This window comes from Trichechus manatus, unplaced genomic scaffold (genome assembly GCF_000243295.1).
Source record: "Trichechus manatus latirostris isolate Lorelei unplaced genomic scaffold, TriManLat1.0 scaffold00001, whole genome shotgun sequence".
Taxonomy (NCBI): Eukaryota; Metazoa; Chordata; class Mammalia; order Sirenia; family Trichechidae; genus Trichechus; species Trichechus manatus.
This window is the reverse complement of record NW_004443937.1, coordinates 32,521,297-32,542,234: the sequence shown is the minus strand read 5'-3', so window position 1 is coordinate 32,542,234 and position 20,938 is coordinate 32,521,297. Positions and strand designations below refer to the sequence as shown.

At 45.5% G+C, this 20,938-nt stretch overlaps 2 protein-coding genes across 3 annotated transcripts in view; one reads left to right on the top strand and one right to left on the bottom strand.

Moving 5' to 3' along the window:
- Positions 1-3,374, top strand: part of ACTR8 (actin related protein 8) — a 17,093-nt gene extending 13,719 nt beyond the window's left edge. For both annotated transcript variants that reach the window (XM_004368625.2, XM_023727356.1), the window contains exon 13: positions 732-3,374. In XM_004368625.2, the coding sequence (XP_004368682.1) occupies positions 732-875 (144 nt within the window). In that variant the 3' untranslated portion in view covers positions 876-3,374. The remainder of the gene's footprint in view (positions 1-731) is intronic.
- Positions 3,375-6,139: 2,765 nt separating this feature from the next.
- IL17RB (interleukin 17 receptor B) lies at positions 6,140-19,770 on the bottom strand. Its single transcript, XM_004368754.2, has 11 exons — positions 19,711-19,770; positions 16,765-16,789; positions 15,989-16,129; positions 14,487-14,614; positions 13,939-14,065; positions 12,038-12,085; positions 10,696-10,838; positions 10,275-10,340; positions 9,163-9,262; positions 7,983-8,081; positions 6,140-7,242 (listed from the first exon to the last, which is right to left on the bottom strand). Exons 1-11 carry the CDS (start codon positions 19,768-19,770, stop codon positions 6,695-6,697), a joined length of 1,485 nt encoding a protein of 494 aa, XP_004368811.1. The 3' UTR covers positions 6,140-6,694.
- Positions 19,771-20,938: the final 1,168 nt, after the last annotated feature.

Genomic DNA, 20,938 nt, shown 5'->3' with positions numbered 1-20,938 from the left:
TGGAAGGAACTGGGGACTAGGAGTTGTAGCCCATCGTGCTCTCCACGCTAGCTTTGAGGCAAGTGGAAAAATTACTTGCAGCAGGTCACAGATATGGTGGAAGGGACTGGGGACTAGGAGTTGTAGCCCGTCGTGCTCTCCACGCTAGCATGCCTGATTTCTGCCTTTGTAAAAGGACCAGGTGGGGACAGGCAGAAGACGGCCTCTCATGCACTATCAACCACAACAGCTCCATTTTTATCTCTTTGATATTAAGAATCTACTCCTAGTCCCTGGACCAGATGGTGTTTAAGGACTTTTGTGACTTGAACTGTCTTTCTGGTTTTTGAAAAGAAACTTAAACCCAGGAATTTAGAAACAGATTGTCTATATTTTATGAAATCTCAGTGGCAATTCTAGGGGAATGTTCTATCTTGAGGGAGGGACTGTGGGGATGTATCTGTGCCACTCACTTCAAAATAAGCTATTTCCTTATATATGTTCTTGCCTCTAGGTCCTGTCTGTTTGTGGAATAATTGTCAAAGCAGCATCTTCAGTAATAAAAATTAAAAAATTTCTTGTCATTTGAAACAAAGATGTGTGCAGTTTCATGGGTCCTATCTCATGCAGGTTAAAAATCTGGCTTACTGTGTATTGACATGGCAGGACCCTTCCCCCCCAGTTCAAGTAAATGATTACGTATATATCTTGAATTATCTGCTTATATGGAAATATTCTTATCACTTCTTTAGGATATGGATCCCCGGTTGATTGCATGGAAAGGAGGGGCAGTGTTAGCTTGTTTGGATACGACACAGGAACTGTGGATTTATCAGCGAGAATGGCAGCGCTTTGGTGTCCGCATGTTACGAGAGCGAGCTGCTTTTGTGTGGTGAGACGGGGAGAAAAAGTCACTGTTGAAAACCAAAAACAAGCCTCATGGTATAAAACACTCTTACAGAATATATATATTTTAATTTATTAGCCTAGATGCTTAAGTTTTATGGAAAAGAAATGAAGTTCAGTTTTATTTTGAGGACATGACATTGGTGTGTAATTATAAGCTGCTTTTGTACTCAGGACAATTGAGAAATGCAGACTTACTCTTCACTCTCCTGCCCCGTTCTCAGGATCTCATGAAGTCCCCAATGATGTAAAATGTTGCTGTTAAACAGGTCTCACGTGTTGAAGTCATTAAGTTGACTTCCAGGTGTCGTTAGGTGGTCTCAAGCAGCTGAAGGTATGTGACTTGTGTACCCGGATCAAGGAAAGAACCATCTGGCTATGCCATTTTCCTCCTTGCCTAGTACAGGAGTTAGATTTTAAGGTCATCAGAGCTGTAGGCACACGTAACATGACTCATGTGCCCTCTTGGAATTCCAAGTAGGAAAACAACTTTCCTTTTTTATTTTTTCTTTGTTGGAGGACAAAAAGATTGGGACCCATTCAAGTCTAGAGTTCCTGAAGCAAAGGTTTAAGGCTGGGCTGGTTTTTGTCACCTGGAATGCTCTAGGATGGGCTTGGGGAAGGAAAACAATTATTATTTGACCAACACTGAGTAAGAGCTGAAAAGGAAGTCGTTTCCTTCCTAAACCAAAATAGAAGTGATTTAGGTGTAGTTTACAGAATTAACTTGTACGGTTAAACAAATTGATTAAGTTGTAATTACTACTGACTTAATCATTAAACTTCCAAATTTTCCCTTACCTGAAGAACCAAGAAGTTCCTTGTGTTCAGTATGATCAGTTGACCTTAAACAAAGCAAGCCGAAGCAAAATCTAAATAACAAGACAGCTACTACGACCTGTGGCCCACGCCTTAGTGAGGCTTCTGAGCCCCCAGCAAAAGGAGGAGAAGGCACTGTCCTGAGTCAGGAGCCAGTCGGTGAGCACAGCCTGGGGGTCAGAGGGAGGAGTGGGAGGTGGCTGCCATACTTGCTGCTAGGTGCCTGCTTCCACCATCTCGAGAGGAAAGACAGAAGCGGAGACAGAGAAGAGATGAAGATAAGAATGGAATACAGAAATAAGAAAGATGGTCAGAAATCCTAGGACAAGGAGAGATGCTGGCACTAGAGCATTTTACATACATCAAAGTGCCCTGGATGTCTGCTCAGTAGGTTAGGAACAAAGAAGAGTTCACCAATATAAGAAAATAATTTCAACTTTCTAATGCCATTTTAGATATGTGCCTTCAATTTAAAAACTGTTCTGTTTTATGTTTTTTAATTTCTTAGCAAAATAAATTTATACAATATTGATTTTATTTGTTTCTGGGCTGTTTCAACACAATTTACTATTGGCTACTCAGATCCAAAAGTATATTTCTGTTTATAATAGCTTTTCACATAACAGCGTATTGCTCTTGTAACTGGTAGATGTTAATTCATAAGAAGTTGGTTTCTGGTCTAAGTTTTGACATAAGCCATATCCATCTTTTATTACCAGCACTTATAGCACTGTGAAAACTGATCATGACAAATAAGTGAGCTTTACCACATTAAACACATTGCCTCTGCCTTCACTAAGTATCCACTTGTGAAGCTGGACACGGTAAGTTTTCACTCTATACTTCTTTATTTGGGTTTTTATTTTATGTATAAGACATATATTAGGAGTGGCATAGTCCTGTAAGGCTAATCTGCAAATGTAATACATTTTAACAGTGAACCATCTGAAACTGATCCACATTTCAGAGCAGAGTCAGTATTGCACTGTGTGAAAGAGACAGGCATTCCTAGAAAAACATGTATGCTAATATTAAAAAGTACATTTTTGTGATCTCTACATTAAGAAAAAGATGCTTGTAGAAAAATAAAAGGTAGAAAGATTTAAAATACCACGTACCTCTATGTTCTGTAATTCAGTGATAGTTTGTCTTTTGTTTATGTAAACCATTATAATACCTCATTTATAAAAAGATGCCTGAAGAGGGCTAATTTTCAACTTAACAAGAATTATTTTTGTTTTGAACATGAAAAATTATATACTAACTGAGAAACCCCAAGAACTCTGACAGTGTCCTCTATTAGGTAGTTTAGAGCAAAAGTACACACCAAGTCTACAGATAATATATTTCAGTGTTCATGTTAAAAGTCACTTGCACAAGGGTCAAACAGGACATGAATCTACTTCTGAGAGAGAACGTCCTATGTAAATATGAAATAATGCAAGTGATTACACATACTCTACGTCATTGGTCAGTAAAGGTGGGTTCAGCTTATTCTGTACTTCAGTTATCTTAAAAATGATTTTTGCATGTAATAGAGGAACTTGGAAGAAGGATCTCGTGATCTACATCTAAAAAAATTGGCCAGTGAAAACCTATTGGTAGCAGCAGAACATTGATACAGTGCCATAAGATGTGCCCATCAGGTTGGAAGGCACTCAAAATATGACTAGAGAAGAGCTGCCTCCTCAGAGTAGACTTTAATAACGTGGATAGAGTAAAGCTTTCAGGACCTTCATTTGCTGATTTGGCATGACTCAAAATGAGAAGAAACAGCTGCAAACATCCATTAATAATCAGAACGTGGAATGTATGAAGTATGAATCTAGGAAAATTGGAAGTTGTCAGAAATGAAATGGACCATATAAAGATCAGTATACTAGGCATTTGTGAGCTGAAATGGACTGGTATTGGCCATTTTGAATCAGACGGTCATATGGTCTACTATGCCGGGAATGACAGTGAAGAGGAACGGCATCACATTCATTGTTAAAAAGAACATTTCAAGATCTATCCTGAAGTACAGCTCTTTTAGTTATAGGATAATATCCATACACCTACAAGGAAGATCAGTTAATACGACTATTATACAAATTTACACAGCAACCACTAAGGCCAAAGATGAAGAAATTAAAGATTTTTACCAACTTCTGCGGTGTGAAATTGATGAAACATGCAATCAGTTTGCATTGGTAATTACTGGTGATTGGAATACAAAAGTTGGAAACAAAGAAGTAGTTGGAAAATACGGCCTTGGCGATAGAAAGGACACCGGAGATCACATAATAGAATTTTGCAAGATGACCCACCTATTTATTGGGAATACTTATTTTCAACAACATAAATGGCAACTATACACGTGGACCTTGCCAGATGGAATACACAGGAATCAAATTGACTAAATCTGTGGGAAGAGACTTTGGAGAAGCTCAGTATCATCAGTTAAAACAAGGTCAGGGGTCGAATGTGGAACAGATCATCAGTTGCTTGCTCGTATGCAAGTTCACGTTGAAGCTGATGAAAATTAAGTCCACGAGAGCCAAAGTACAACCTTTAGTATATCCCACCTGAATTTAGAGACTCTCTCAAGAACAGATTTGACACATTGAACACTAATGACTGAAGACCAGATGAGATGTAGGATGACATCAAGGATATCATACATGAAGAAAGCAAAAGGTCATTAAAAAGACAAGAAGGAAAGAAAAGACCAAAATAGCTATCAGAAGAGACTGAAACTTGCTCTTGAGTGTTGAATAGCTAAAGCGAATGGAAGAAATGATGACATAAAAGAGCTGAACAGAAGATTTGAAAGAGTGGCTTGAGAAGTCATAGTAAAGTACTAAAATGAAATGTGCAAAGACCTGGAGATAGAAAACCAAAAGGGAAGAACATGCTTCGCATTTCTCAAGTTGAAAGAACTGAAGAAAAAATTCAAGCCTCAAATTGCAGTATTGAAGGATTCTACAGGGAAAATACTGAACTATGCAGGAAGCATCAAAAGAAGATGGAATATACAGAGTCACTGTACCAAAAAGAACTGGTTGACGTTCAGCCATGTTGATAATAGCATATTATCAACAGCGGATGGTATTAAGTCCAAGCTGCACTGAAGACACTGGTGAAAAAAAGGCTCAGGAGTTGACGGAATACCAGTTGAGATGTTTTAACAAATGGATGCAGCGCTGTAAGCACACATTCATCTATGCCAAGAAATTTGGAAGACAGTTACCTGGCCAGCCGACTGAAAGAGATCCATATTTGTGCCCATTTCAAAGAAAGGTGATGCAAAAGAATGCAGAATTATCAAACATTATAATTAATATCATATACAAGTAAAATTTTGCTGAAGGTAATTAAAAAATGGGTGCAGTAGCGCATCAACAGGGAAATGCCAGAAATTCAAGCCAGATTCAGAAGAGGATGTAGAACAAGGGATATCACTGCTGATGTCATGTGGATCTTGGCTGAAGGCAGAGACTATCACAAGTATGTTTACCTGTGTTTTATTGATTATGCAAAGGCATTCGGTTGTGTGGATCATAACAAATTATGGGTAACATTGCGAAGAATCGGAATTCCAGAATGCTTACTCATGCTCATGCAGAACTGTACATAGACCAAGAGGCAGGAGGCAGTTGTTTAAACAGAAGAGGATATTGTGTATGCTGACAATGTGTATGCTGACCAAATAATCTGAGAAGTTGGACTGTATGATGAAGAACACGGCATTAGGATTGGAGGAAGACTCATTGACAGCCTGTAGATAACACAACCTTTCTTGCTGAAAACAAAGAGGACTTGAAGCACTTACTGACGAAGATCAAAGACCACAGCTTTCAGTATGGACTACATCTCAACATAAAACAAAAATCCTTACAACTGGACCAATAAGCACCATCAGGATAAACAGAGAAAATATTGAAGTTGTCAAGGATTTCCTTTTACTTGGATCCACAATCAACACCTAGGAAGCAGCAGTCAGGAAATCTGACAACATGTCGCATTGGTCAGATCTGCTGCAAAAGACCTCTTTAAAGTATTAAAAAACAAAGTCACTTTGAAGACTAAGGTGCGCCTGACCCTAGCCTTGGTACTTTGAATTGCCTCATATGCATGCAAAAGCTGAAAAATGAAAAAGGAAGACCAAAGAAGAATTGACACGTGAATTATGATGTTGTCGAAGAATATTGGATATTCTGTGGACTGCCAGAAGAACAAACAATTCTGTCTTGGAGAAGTACAGCCAGAATGCTCCTTAGAAACAAGGATAGTGAGACTTTGTCTTGCTTACTTTGGACGTGTTATCAGGAAGGACCAGTCCCTGGAGAAGGACGTCATGCTTAGTAGAGGGTCAGTGAAAAAGATGAAGATCCTCAACGAGATGGACTGACACTGTGGCTGCAGCAGCAGGCTCAAACATAGCAACGATTGTGAGGATGGCTCAGGATGGGGCAGAGTTTCAATATGTCATACATAGATAGGGTCGCTATGAGTTGGAATGGACTCAACAGCATCTACCGACAACAAGCTATTGAGTGAATTAGCAAAGCCTTCTAAAATTTGGTATTAATTAGACTGTTACCGAGCTAACCACTTCTACCTACAGTGTAATACATGGACTATTCAAGACTGTCATTTGGCTGGAAAATGCTTTATGACCGCATTGTCAGAATGGTTGTGGTTTCCTTCATAGCTAATCTTGATTTTTAGATTAAAAAATTGAGTTAATATTATAAATTTAGTTTCAATTTTTTAGTTAATGCTAAGATGGTAATATTTCTAACAACAATGTTTTATTGGCCTAAAATTTTAATTACTAAACTAAGGCATATGCTTCTAGTATGAGTCCTCCATAGTCTTCCCTCCAAGTAGCCTGTACAGTAAGCTTCAAGATCACCACAAATGCTTTTTTCCTTAGAGAGGGGAACGTGGTAGCATAGGAAGGCTTCAGCATCTCTTGGTCCTCATGAGTGTGCTAGGAGCAGGGTCAGCAGTTGTGGCAGGCTTGTGACCTTTTTCCTGCTGACACATGTTGCTTGCTGTGAAGTTCTCTGCAGAAAGCAGTGGCATCCTTCACGAGGTGGTACTTGGGGCAGACACTGAGAGCGCTGTAACCGTCTTTGATATCAGCTTCTTTAAAGTAGACCACCATGTATTTGTGCAGACGAGTCTGGCTTCTTAGGTCACTGCAGAAGAGGTTGAAGGCAAGGGGGAACAGGTCTTGGGAGTTATCATTGGAGCTGCCCTCGCTGTTGTCACAGGTACCATCACACATGGTGTTGACATCATTGGAAAGAAGGAAGATTACTTTATCTGCTGCTTTCTTCTGAGTGGTAAGCCACTGCACTGGGCCCATCTCAGCTATTTTCTTTTTCTGCCACTTTTCTAGGATGACCTCACTTCTGCAGTGATTTTGAAGAAATTCAGTGAAGTAACAAACTGTGTGTTGAAAACATATTTCAGATGGGTAAACCACAAGAACCCTAATGGGAGGCAGTAGTGTGGTATCAGGAAAGGAAGTCTGCTTGATCCTTTCTGTGGGGAACAAGAGCATTTGTTACCTGTGAACAGTAAGCATCAGGGTTTCACTCCAAACCATTGCTGATAAACAGTCCCTCACTAGAGACTGACGGCTGAGCACCAGGGACTTTGTTATACCGTGTGACCATATCACGTCACAGTAACAGCCAGGCCTAGGCCACTGAGACTGAGGAAAGTATCCTGGATAGTCCTTTGAACATATTGTCTGAAACACAGATGCTTAAAACTTAAAGATGTTTTAAGAGATGTGTTTTCTAAGTCCCTGTCACTAAAGCAGTCCTCTCAGTCAAGCTATATCTTTTCAGATAAATTCATAGAAACTTTAGGTTTAAGGTACTTTGTTTTAGGTGGGTTGTTGTAACTTCAGTATTCTTAGTTTTATGTGTAAACAGGGAGACCTGACCTCTGCCCTTGACATCATGGGTTGAGTTGGGTAAACTCAGTTGTGTGTACCATCTTCTACCTCCAGGGGGTAGAGTTTTCTTACAGTTCCATAAAGTTGAGTGGTGTCCCACTTCAGCCTCTGGGACTTAACTGTGGAATTCTGCCCTGCACTGTCTTACAAAGCAGAAACGGTGAAAGTACTGTAAGTACTACAGGTCAGACAACATCAGCTAGATCTAAGTACTCCTGAGGTAAAACTTCCATGTGGCTTTCTGCAGCAATCACCTTTAAAACACTCTTCACGTTATTTCCTCATTAAAGTCTCTTTAAGAATTGAATTATAACCCTACCATGCCTCCGTCGTAGATAGATTCCAACCACCAGCACCCACGTCACCACCAGCAGAGCTGGGAGGAGGAGAGGCAGCCAGTCTCCCAACACCCTTCTGTCTGGAGAAAACAAAGTTTAGCAGATGAAAAACAAATTTATCTCCTACTTGAAAACTAAGATTTTTATTCTACTTTATAGAAGCTTAGATCCCTTTGAAACCAGGGGTCAGGAGATCTCTAGCGGGTCTGTGGATGTGTGTTTTTCTGTAGACGGTCCAGATCTTTAGTTAGATTCTCAAAAGACATGTGGGACCCAGGAAATTAAGAAACAGTCCTCTAAAATCGGTTTGGTTTCTTACTCCACGTATGCATAGGCACCTTCACTGTGGAAAGCAGAGTTTACGTCCAGTTTTTTGTTCTTTGATGAACTGATGTTATTCTGGGTGCATTTACTTATATACATAGTGCACAGAGTTGGCATTTAAAGGCTGTCTTGTTGGACTGACAGGAATGTCGACGGTCAGGCAAGCTCACACACATAGAAGTACTCAGGAGGCCATAACCAGGACTGTTAGGCCCCTGGATTGCCTTCAGTTTGTTTGGCTGCGATTTTGAGAATTACACCTTCCAGCTTTTGACCCACACCTGGGCTAGTTCAGAAATATTTTATTTGTCCATCTGTCTGGAGAAAACTAACTGAAACATCTCTGAATCTGGACAGACATTTCCCAGAACGTGTTGCTCTCAGGCACCATTGAGGCATGTCTTTTGATGCCATTATTCCTGGTTTGTTACCCAAATGTTGACCCTGTGACCACATCACGTCACAGTACCAGCCATGCCTAGGCCACTGAGACTGATAAAGAATCAAATCAAAATGCAGTGAACTGCATGTTCCTGTATGTACCCTCTTTTTTTCAGGAGATTTTGTGGCACTCTGAACGTCGATTTTGCACTTTTTTTCTCCCTTACTTGTGTATGTCCTGCTTTGTAAAGGGTCATGAGCATTCAGACCATAGGCTCTGTGGGATGGCAGTGACATCGTCCTCTGCACCCAGTTCAGCATACACAGTAGGAACTCTCCTTCACACTCCCCACAGACACACACTCCCTGTCACAGACTGAATGGGGGGCACCGACGGTTGGGCCCTTCATGTACTGAACCTCTTTGATCATTCTGTGAAAGTGACTTGGTACTTACTGTTATCCGGAGTGTTGTGGTAACTGGTTTTGGGGCAAAGCACAACAGTTCCTTTGCGTCGGATGCAGTCGTGGCCACAAGTACGGAAATACGGAGCCAGCTGAGGTAAAAGAGACTCAGTTCACAGCATGCTTCAGAGGAAAATAGCAACATCACTCTTACTTCCACCAAAATTTGTCTTTCCTTTTTTTCTGGTTTCAACCCCACCTCTAGCATTGTAACAGGACGTTTTCTCGTTGGTCACACTCTGTAACAAAGCCCTAAATTCCAAACCAGTGACCCAAGTCAGAAACACCTTCATAGATTCCTGCGTTCTGAACCTAAACTTGGTGCACTCTACTAACTTGTTGGTTTCCTTATCTAGAAGGACTAGGGCACATCCTAATATATACGCAGATATTTCCTCTAAAACAGAGCAGTAGAGCTCCTTGACTTAAGCCAGCCTTTTACAACATGCAGGTCCCCTAGGTCTCAGAATGTCTCTGCTTCCCTGGAAAAGGGAATAGTCATAACATGCTGACAGGTGTCTGCTCCCTCTGGCACAGCCTTCATGTGCTGACTAATGAAACAAAGGCCCTTTACTACCTTGGGTGTGGCTGTATCTCAGTGGGACCCTCTGTGTCCCCACATCATAAACTCAGAGCTGAAGGAGACCTGAGAGCATTTACTAGTCCAAGTTCCTGTTCTCCAGCTGAGTGAACTGAGGCCTCAGAGGAAAGGCAGTTGCTCTTCAGAGTCCATAGACTGATCTGGAACCTAGACCTGATTCCAAATCCTTTGTTACTTCATTGAGGCTTGGGGAAATAAAATGGTACTCTATCTCTGAAATACTCTGAGGCTCTGTGACAGAAAATGGAAATTAAAGCACTTTAGGAAGTCAGCAGTTGCTAATATAAGTGAAAGGGACCATGACAGCAAGGTCAGCTTCCTGACCTCACCACCACTGTGAAGACTGAGACAAAGGATTCCCCCATCAATGTCACTCAGTGTGGGACTGCTGGCAGAAGCAAATTAGAGAACTCATCTCCAATTTAAAAGGACTCATCAAAAGCAATTAATGGTGGAGCAGTCTTCTTGCACCCTCCCCTCCACAAAGAACCTCATTAAACTACCTGTACCACAGCACCTTCACTTTCCCCAGTGACTGGGATCACCACAGAAGTCCGGGTTAGCTTTTTCTGTGCAGATTAGCAAGACAAAAATCAAGAGTTAGGAGCCAAATGTGGCAACAGACCAGAGACTGCCAATGAAGAAGCCACTCTTCCCAAACCAACTTTTAATCCATTAGACTATGTATGAATAAGGACTCATTTTGTACTTCTGAAACTGCTACCTTTGGTTAATTTTAGATTCACAGTGACATTTCCAAGGTTGCCCGCAGGGATTTACTCTTAAGCTGTCGAAGGACGGTAGTCCTCTGCTCTTTCAAGGGTAAGTGAGGAAAATCTACATTCCCCTGGAGTGTCCACATTTTTCTTCAACAAGGTAAGGAAAGCTGCAGGTTGATGCTAAGGGAATGAGGGGGAAAGGTACCTCCCACACAGTAGAAAATCCAAGAACAGCGTTACTTTGGATAAGAGCCATGTATCTGTCTCCAAGGGGACTGGTTGTAAAATTCACTTCCACCATCTTCTCGTTCTTCTTACAAGCAGTGATGTTTGGATCCCACAGACTTCCTGTGAATCAAGAGAGAATCCCATGGATGAACTGCTAACTCTTAAATCTTCATTTAAATCCCCAAAGGACTTTACAGCATCAAATCTAAGTTCTAAGTCACACATCCAAGAGATAGGACTTGACTACACAGTGCACTTTTATGATTGCTTCAGGAATCTCAAAGTACCTACTGCCTAAGAAAGTTTGGGAGCCCCAAGTCACTGCTTAGTTAAAAGTAGCTTCCCTGGGCTGAGGGAGGTAGGAACCATGGGTTAGATTCTACTACTGGCTTCTGTTCTCACCATCTGTTTTGAGTTAAGGGCTGGGGTCAGTACTTTCTCCTCCCCAGGCTGGGGAGAAGGAGTCACAGGTTAGGGGGCATTTATGTCTAAGATCATAGAGCAAATGAATTCAGGATCAGCACTACAACTACTAGCACATTCTGGGTTCCAGGAGCTTCATCCATCAGACCATTCTGCCAGCTTTACTGGCTGTGAAGAAATAAGGGACTGCTTTGCGGCTTAGAGGGTAGTCTGACAGGTTGACTCTGCCAGAAAGTCAGTTGTTTCATTCATGTGACTTGCAAATAAGGACTGGGTTAGTTTCCAGGAACATGATAAATAGGAGTTATTTTGCTCACCTAGGAGATCATTTCAGGCCCTAGCTCACCGATCAAGGCCCTCAGACTTCCTCACACCCCAGCAGCCTTCACACCCGTACAGATCTCTCTTGGTGGGTGGGAGGCCAGAGAGGAAGCACAGAGCTCCAAGTCCTCTTTCCAACGAGTAGAACACGTGCCGCAGCTCAGTCTGACAAAGTGCAAAGAGGTGCCTGTGGGCTGGGTGCCTGCAGGATGGGTGCTGATACCCCTAAATACCACTAGCCTCATTGGCATTCTAAGATGATATCACCCAGAAATTTATACAACTCCTTGGATACTGCACCCTTGGGACTTACTGTCCTGAAGGGGCAGTTTTGTGTGACCTTGCTCCACTCCATAAGCCTACTAAGTCCTTCCTCGGACAGGCTGCTGGGTTCACTGGGGAGAACATGACGGGGAGTCGGGCACCCTGGGTACTCCTGCCTTCCCTGACTGCCTTGGATAAATAACTCCCCCTCTGGACCTCTGTGTCTTCATCTGTAACATGATGGATTTAGCTTTGCTAGTGCAAGCTATGGTTTCCTTCTAGTAACAAAAGCAAATGTTGTACTTACTTACCTGCCTCGATGCACTTTTGTTTGTATTTCATTATGTGGTCTAGGCAGCCTGGAAAGGTGAATGAAAGTTTTTATGTTTTAGAAAAGGGATCTCTGCTCCACCTCCATACCTTGGCAACAAGTGCACACACACATTATATGCTTACCATGCCTGTAATGAACTGGCAGAACATGCCAGATGTGAGGTAAGATAGCGAAATTTAAATGGGATGCCAACATTTTACTGTCAAACAGATCACTTGGCCATGAAGTGATAACCAGAGTCTAATTTAAATACAGCCTTTATCCAAACAGTATCTATGGCCCCCAAGCAAAGACTCGGGAGACTGAGTAGAACTCGGACATCCTTTAAAAGTGGGGTTTGGTAATATATTCAGATACTCCCCACTCTTGGAGGTGGAGCTTAATTGTCTACAACCCCGCCCCCCATCCAGGGTTGGGTAGCCTTAGTGATTGGCTTCCAGAGATCAGAGCTGGGAGGGAAACATGGTAACTTTGCAGTGGGAAAGCCCGGCAAGCACCACCTCAATGGAGTGATGAAGGTTGACATCACCAGTGATGTCATGGGCCTGCCGATACGATGCAATTACTATTCCATGAGAAGAGCATGTCACCTCTGCTATTCTCACCCAAAACCCGCAACCCTGGTCTAATCATGAGACAAACATCAGATAGACCCAGGCAGGGGGACGTGCTACAGGATGGCTGACCTGTAGACAAGGTTATGAAAAACAAGGAAAGATGAAGGAACTGTCACCAAGGAGACTAAGGAGATAGGACTACGTGCAAAGCATTTCCTTGGACTGGATCTGGAACAGAAAGAGGGCATTAATGGGAAAACAGATCAAATCTAAATAAAGTCTGGAGTTTAATTAATTGTCAGTAAAGTACCCGTGTGGTTTCTTAATTTTGACTTCTTAGTACTATGGTAATGTAAGATGTTAACAGTAGGAGAAACTGGCTGAGAGCTATATGGGAACTCTGTTAGTATTGCAACTCTTCTGTAAATCTAAAATTATTCCAAAATAAAAAGTTTATTTTAAAAAAAGCAGTTTGGTGACAGCAGGAAAGCTGGAAACTTGTATAGTAAGTTGTGCAGCACCAAGAATTCCCTGAATCACAATCTCAACGAACAACCAAGTGGCAGTTGCCCCACTTGGCTTCAATGCTTTAGTGCTTCCCCTGACAGAGACAAGAGGGACTAGGGTACAAGCAGCAGACCCAGATGGGGTGGGGAGAGAGCTGCTGTGCCTGACTCTGTGCTGGGCCCTTCACATGCATCATCCTGCCTTATCCTCACGGTAGCCCTGTGTGTGACACTGCAGGTGTGATAGTAATGAACTGATCTTGTGTCATAGAACCGGTAAAAAACCCAGCATTCAACTCCGTCCCACCCGGCCTCTCACAGACAGCTCAGGAGACAAGGCCACAGAGCCAGCCACACGCTGTTAAACAGCCTGCCGGAGAGCTGAGCCTGGACAGACTTTTTGTACGAATGGCATGAAGAGTAGCTAAAGTGCGTCGATCAAGAAGGACCTGAGTTTGAATGCCAGCTTCACTTTTTTTATGTGTAAACCCAGGGGCAAAATTTATTCTTTTGTAAAAGGAGTCTTTCCCAGCCTCGGGGTTGTTGGGAGGCTTAACCAAGATGATGCATGTCAAGTACTTAGCACTGTGCCTGGCACGCAGGAACGGAGAATGGGCTTTTTCCTTTACCTTCCCTGACTTAGTCCTCACCTCCACTCCGTAAGCGAAGTGCGGGGGTACTGTTGTGTCTGTATTAGAGATGAGGAAGCTGAGACCTGCAAGGCCAAACAACGCATCCAGGCCCCTGGGCGCTCTTCACCAAACCACATAACAAGCATCCCAGCAAGACAGAATGACAAGAGTGAGGACGTTTACCTGGTGAGGTGAAATTCACAGACAGGGAAGGGCCATCTTCATTCATATTTGCAGTGGGGATATTATAGGACCCAATGAAATAGACTGTGTCCAGCTCTATGGGAAAGCCTGTGTACGAAAACGTCCACTGAAAGGCAAAGCAGAGAAGCCCTGAATCTCCGACACACTGCGCAGCGCAGCCACAGCACCTTTGTGTGTTGCCTTTTTCATTTATACTTTCCTTAACCTACTGCTGAAGCTTGTTACATCTTGTTATGTCTCCTTAGGGAATGGACCCCATACGATTTGCCAGTGAAACTCCCAGAATCAGAGAAGTATAAAATCCAGCTCTCCTCACTTTGCTGATGGGGAAGCTGAGGCCCAGAATGCTGACTCGCCCAGGGCAGATAGCAGAGACGTAGCAAAGTGGGATTTGAACCCAGCCATCCGTAGTCCAGGCTCTGTGTCATAGCTGCTCCTCAGCCTGTTTGTGCAGGACATCACCCGTGCTCCCCAAGCAAAGGGCCTGGCTTTCAACAGCAGCTAGCCAAGTGCCTGAAAGTGCTTACTTTGCCACCTGAGGGTCTGGTCTGACTCTGGAAGGCCTCTGTGTAATTACACCTCACGCAGCCATAGGACTGGAAGTTGCTTTTGCTGGTCACGCAGATCTTGGTGGCCTTCAACATGCGGATGCTGGCTGCCAAGACAGGCAAGAGGGCAGTGGTTTATGTAGCACTTAATATGTGGCAGACTTGACGCTACACACTTTGCCTGCCTTGTCTCAGTTCGTATTCACAGCAGTCATAAAAGGTAGGCACAATTATTGTCTCCAGTTTATAGACAGGGAAAGTGACACTTGGGCAGTTTCCAGGAGCTTTGCCAAAGCCTGCCTACAAAGCTCATCAGTGGCAGAGTATGGATGCAAATTCCAAAGCACAAGCTCTCTCCTCGTCACAGATGTGCCTGGATTTCACAGGATACCTGCAAAGGAGACTAGCTCTGCAATGTTCTGGGTCTTTTAAGAGGAACGAGCCTGCCTTGGGGAACCCCGCAGAGACCCTCCAGTGCATCCTCGCCAAACCGTACCAGGTCTGATTGCACCTTTGTCCTTGCTGATCCCTCTCCCTGGAATGCCCTTTCCTCCCATTCCCTACCTCTCAAAGGCTTACTCCCTCAAGACCCAACTGATGCAGGATTAGCTCATCAAAAGAAACCACAAGTTGCCATGCAGCATAATCTTGGGGAAATGCCAAGACTTTCACGACGTCCTTCAGGAAGTGGAAAGTAACCTGCTACCTGAGCAGGTGCTTTTCCTAGCTTGGGAGAATCATCTCTGGTCATACCCTTTTTTCTTCCATCAAGTATAACATACATACAGGAACGCACACAGATATAAATGTACCACTGGATGAATTTCAGTCCTCCTCCACACCCAAGAATAATCGTATCCTGACTTGTAATTGCTTAGATTAACATTGCCTGTTTTTGCACTTTTTGTAAATGGAATCATACAGTATATCCAACTTTCATTACGCATCTAAGTATGTATACATGAACTCTTGAATCTGGCCTCTGAGGTATTTGAGATTCATCCAGATTGCTGTGTATAGAATAGGTGGTTTGTTCTTGTTGCTGTGTTGGATTCTATTCTACTGTTGGTGGGCGTTTAAGTGCCTTACGGTTTTTAACTACTATGAATAGTGCTATTATGAACATTCAAGTATGTGGCTTTTGGTGCATGTACGTACGCATTTCTCTTGGGTATACACCTAGGAAGAAGCCCCAGTGGTGCCAAAGGTTAAAGGCTTGGCTGCTAACCAAAAGGTTGATGATTCGAACCCACACAGTGGCTCCATGGAACAAAGACCTGGCAATCTGCTTCCGTAAAGATTACAGCCAAGAAACCCCATGAGGCAGTCTGTTCTGTCACATGATCGCTCTGAGTGGAAATCAACTTGATGGCACCCAGCAACAACATATGCCTAGGAATGGGATTGATGGGTCATGTAGTCTGCATGTGTTCTGCTTTAGTAGACACTTCAGGCCTCATCTTTGACTGATGTGAACTTACCATCTGCCCGGAGTATCCAGCTTATGTTCATCAGAAGTGAATACTCCTCCAGTGCAACGCGGGTTTTAACAGGTTCCACTCGGAGCTCCCACAAGTCTCCTGGGGTCAGAGCGTGATGGACCTTCCACTCTGGAGATGGTCCTGGGAAAGGCCAGACTCCCCGTGACACTCCCCTTCCAGGCCTGGCTAATGCCACCTCCTCCAAGTGACACACTCCATCCATCCCCACTCAGTGCATCACCCTTCCTTCTCCCTGTGCAGGCAGGCCAGACATTCTCCGTGCCGGCAGCCGAGGTGACTGCTGACCTGAGAGATTACTCTCAGCCTCCTGGCCTGGCCCTCCAGAGCACATGGGACCATTCTGAGTGCGTGCGTGTGTGTGCATCTGTGTGTGTGTGCCATCTCTTCCAGCTCACCCTTCCCATCCACATTTGACACACTACCATCTCAAACACCCCATCTTCCATAACCTTTCCTTCCTGTCCCCACCTCTAAGTGACCTCCCTTCCACAGTACTCACTCTCCACCTCTTATAAGGATTCCCTCCCTGCAGGTGCCTCCCTTCCTGCCAGAAGCCAGCCCACCTGAATCACCTCTTTGTTCCCTGGGGGTTCTGCCTTGCGTGGATAGAGGCTCCGTCCAAATCAGCCAACTAAGCTATGGCTCACCCTGTGCCTGGCCGCTGAGGACGTATTATTGCTTTGACTCAGACCCCCTAAGAGTCCAACTGTACCTTCAGTGTAAAACCCCAATTACCTGTTCCGTAATGTACCTACCGTTTTCAGAGCCACACTGAATAGTCTGCAAGAGAGAAGGAAAGCAGGGCTCATGCTGAGTGCTAACAAACCACAAGCTTCTTTTGCCAAAGTAGACAAAACACCATCTTTTTTCCTTAAATACATACACAAGTGACAAACTTTCAAAGAAAAGATGAGCTGGTTCTGTTTCACAGTTTGGAATAAAGTAAGCTTCCCCATGGTAAGCAAACTATGAGGGACCACGGATTAACCATCAGTACAGCCGACCCTCAGGCCTGCCATCCACCTCACGTAAGGGCTAGAGGTGGATCCCAACCCTCTGGGCCTTGGTCTTCCCCATCACGAGCAGAGATGACTCCAGGCCATCATGAAGGCCCTCACACTCTAATGTGTAACTCTAGGTTTTCAGGACAGTCTGCCTGTTAGCTGAGTTTTCTCAGGTTGAGGACTGGCAGTGCTCAGAAGACTAACAGAAGAAGTCTAAGAATGCAGCCCATTGTGCCTCCCTGGGTTCTTTAAAATATTCCTCTTCTGATACAAAAGGACTTGCCGTAGCTATGTAGAAAACCAATGCAGTTGTGATTACACCATGTTACCTAAAAGAGCTTTCAAAAAATTAAATATCAGTGTCCAAGAAAGGCCAGTACTAAACCCTTTGGAGTTAACTGCTCATATCTTGTCGTAAACCAAAAACCAAACCCACTGCTGTCGAGTAGATTCTGACTCACAGCAACCCTATAGGACAGAGTAGAACTGTCCCATAGGGTTTCCAAGGCTGCAAGTCTTTCTTTACAGAAGCAGACTGCCACATCTCTCTCCCACGGAGCAGCTGGTAGGTTTGAACTGCTGATCTTTTGGTTAGCAGCCAAGCACTTTAACCGCTGTACCACCAGGGCTCCTTATCTTGTCATAAGAAAAAATAACTAGTACTTTGGCTTTGGGATAAAATACTGAACCTAAAAGGTATAACTTTAGGCAGCAGTAAGTTCCAGTGACAAGACTTATTGTGATAAATCCACCAGTCTGGGACCTGACTCCTCTCAGCCTCAATGTTTCCACATACCTGGCAAGATGACGAGGATGCGGTGCAGTGAATTACTTAATATGGCCCTTCTAGTCATAGTTTTTGTGATTCCCACGCTATGATTGGGTGGGACCATGCAACTAAGGTGCATGGAACCTTGTGGGGGGGGGGGGACCATGCAAATAAGGTATATGGAACCCTAACTAGGGGCTGGGTCAGTTTTGGCATGTTGTACTAGGCTTAAAAGAGAGCCCATCCTAGAGTAGAGGGGGACCTTACTACCATCAAGAAGAAGAGACTGAAGTGGAGCGCATCCTTTGGACCTGGGATCCCTGTGCTGAGAACTTCCTAGACCCAGGAGACAGAGAAAGAATGACGGTGAGAAGCAGTAGCAAAGAAATGGGCAGCCGAACCAGGAGACTGGCATGAGATGGCGCAGTGGGCTTCCTGGTTCATGGAGCAAAGTGGGCATGCTGTCACCTTCGGGCCGAGGCTTACTGGTGCAGTGGGGTGCCCACAGGCACTTGCTGGCAGAGCTAAAGAGCTCTGTAACACTTGCCCAAGCCAAGCAGAGGCCAGGCTGAGGGCCAGAGAGAGGCCTGCCTGCAGGCACAGCTGAGAAGAAGCTGTCCTGATCAAAGAACTGTATCCTCAGTCATTCTTGATCCTGAATTGTAACTGTCACTTCCCTAATAAACTTTATAACTGTAGTGTCTGTGAATTCTGTGTGGCCATTGCAACGAATTACTGAACCCAGCAGAGAAGTAGAGAGTGCCGTGGGAGGAACAACTGGTGCCAGAATTGGTAAAAAGTTTGGATGGTGGCTATATGTCTGACCTCTACCTCATGGGGATCAGCCTTGGGCTATTGATGCTGATGATGATTCTCCCCCCTTGTTAAGTTAGAGGAGGAGGTCTGCTGCTGCCACCACACCATTTTTACAGAGGACAAGACTTGTTGGTTTGAGTAAGCTGGATTTGGGTGAGATCACCAATCACTCATCTTTGTCTGTTTTAAAGCCGAATTTCAAGGGGTATCATCAGAAATACTTTTAAACAATAAGCCACTAAACTAGCTGAGTTCTTGTCAAAGGGCTGGTGACGCAAGTTTTAAGCAAAGCAACAGCTCTAAACTTCACAAGAGTTCAAATTGTTGGCCTTACAGCAACTAAGGCAAAGGAAGTGGTATCTTCCTCTGGTGGAAAAGGCCAAAGGGGCCCCCAAACTGAGACAAAGGGCAAAGAAAGAAGCTGAAGACCTCTGGGTAGTGAATGAGGTCTGTCTTTCCATAACCATCAACAAGTACCATCATGCTTTTATGCTATATGCTATGCTAAAGGCAGGGATATTAATTTCGAATACTATTTTGGGGATGAGCTTTTTGGTTTTTAGGATCTCTCAACCCTTCAAGGCACTGGGAAAGAAAGGAAACCCACCTGAGAGTTCCCAAATCAACATGGCAGAAAAAGCAGGTGGTAATGGAGAGACAGTTCTTGTGCCCCATAGGTGAACGGACCCCAAGACCCAAGCAATAACAATATTGAGCACCCACGATGCGCCAGGCTCTGTGCACCACGTTGCAGGCGTTGTGGTAGTTCCACACGACACCTGGATGAGTTAGGTTATTACCCCTCTTCTTACAGTTGAGGACACCGAGGCTCGGTTAATATAAATGACTGAATTAAAAGCACTCGGTGGCACCAGGCCTGTCTGATTCCCATGCCCCTGACTCAGGCAGCCTCACGGCCTAAGCCCTCTGGGCTTGGAGCACCCGGCTGATGGAGCTCTGAGGCCCATCGAGGCTGCACCGGGGGTGCAGACCTGCTTCTTCCAGGTGGCCCTCCACGAACGCCCTGGAGCAGCGTGGGCTGGCGGGTCGGGCGCCGTCAGGTCGGGGTTCCCGCGGCCGGAACGTGGGAGAGGGGCGCGGTGGGGGCTTACCGGCTCCAGGGACGCGGCGCCCCAGCACAGCGCGGCCAGGCTCAGCAACGCGAGCGACATCCCGGGATCACGGCCCGCCACTGCGCGAGACCGCAGTCCGCAACCTGTTGCGCTCTTATCCCGGCGCCCCGGGCCGCCCCCTCCGGGCTCCGCCTCCCACGGCTCTGCCGGGGCCCCGCGCCCCCTCCCGGGTGGGGTGGGAGTCGCAACGGCCCACGCCTGCCGGGACGCCGAGGGATAGACCAGTCGGAGTGGCTCCGGGCCCTTCGTGGGTAGAGCACGAGCGTGCAGGGCGCAAGGTGCGCCGTTTGCGCCCACGCCCTCGGGCCCCGCGCACGCGGTCCCGCCACACCCCGAGCCCCGGCCGTCCCGGCGCTCCAGTCCCCGCCCCAGCAACGACCCCAAGCCGAGCAGCTCGCGGGTTCCCTCCCTCGCGCGGAGAGCTCCGTGCGCCGGCGCCGCCAGTTGAAGTGCAGAGGCCGCCGCCTCCCAGAGCTCGTCCTCCGTACCAACAGGCACTCACGGCACTCGGCACTTGGGCAGAGCTCCGAGGTGAGTAGCGGGGGACGTGCCGGATCCCTAGGCCGATCCGACCCGCAGCCCCCCGACCCCGCCCCGGATGGCCCGAGGGCCGCAGACGCGGGACCCCGGGCGGCCGCGGGTTTGGTGGGTCGGGAGGACCCGGGCCGGACTGGGGACCCGCTTTAAGCAGTGACCAAGCCCCCGGAGACCAAAAGGGATGGGACGGGGCAGTTGAAACTTCACTGAGTTCTTTGGGGGAACTAGGTCGTCGCAGGAACTAAGTTATGTATTATCAGAGTAATAGAAATCCCTTCTCCACCCGCAGGTGTACTGGTGAATGCTATTTCCATAAAACGAGGTCTGACTGTAACGCTTTGGTCTCCGAAGGCGGAAGCCTGGGCACAGTTGATTTGGAGCTGCCGTTCTCAGATTTCACTGTGCCCAGGTCTCTGGGCGCTGCCTAAAATGCAAATTGTGGGCTGGACTCCGTAGGTCCAGGGTGGCCTGGGATCTGCATTTTAACAAGTCCCCTGGTCATCCTGGTGTAGGTGGTCCAGAGACTACCCTGTGAGAAACGGCTTGGGGGAAGGTTAAAAAGCCAGGTGGGCTAATAGTGGAGTCACAGAGCCTGGAACGCAGCTGCTTTAGCCGCTTCCATTAACAAACGACGAGCTTGGAGGTGACCACTCAGGGTCTCTCAGACTTG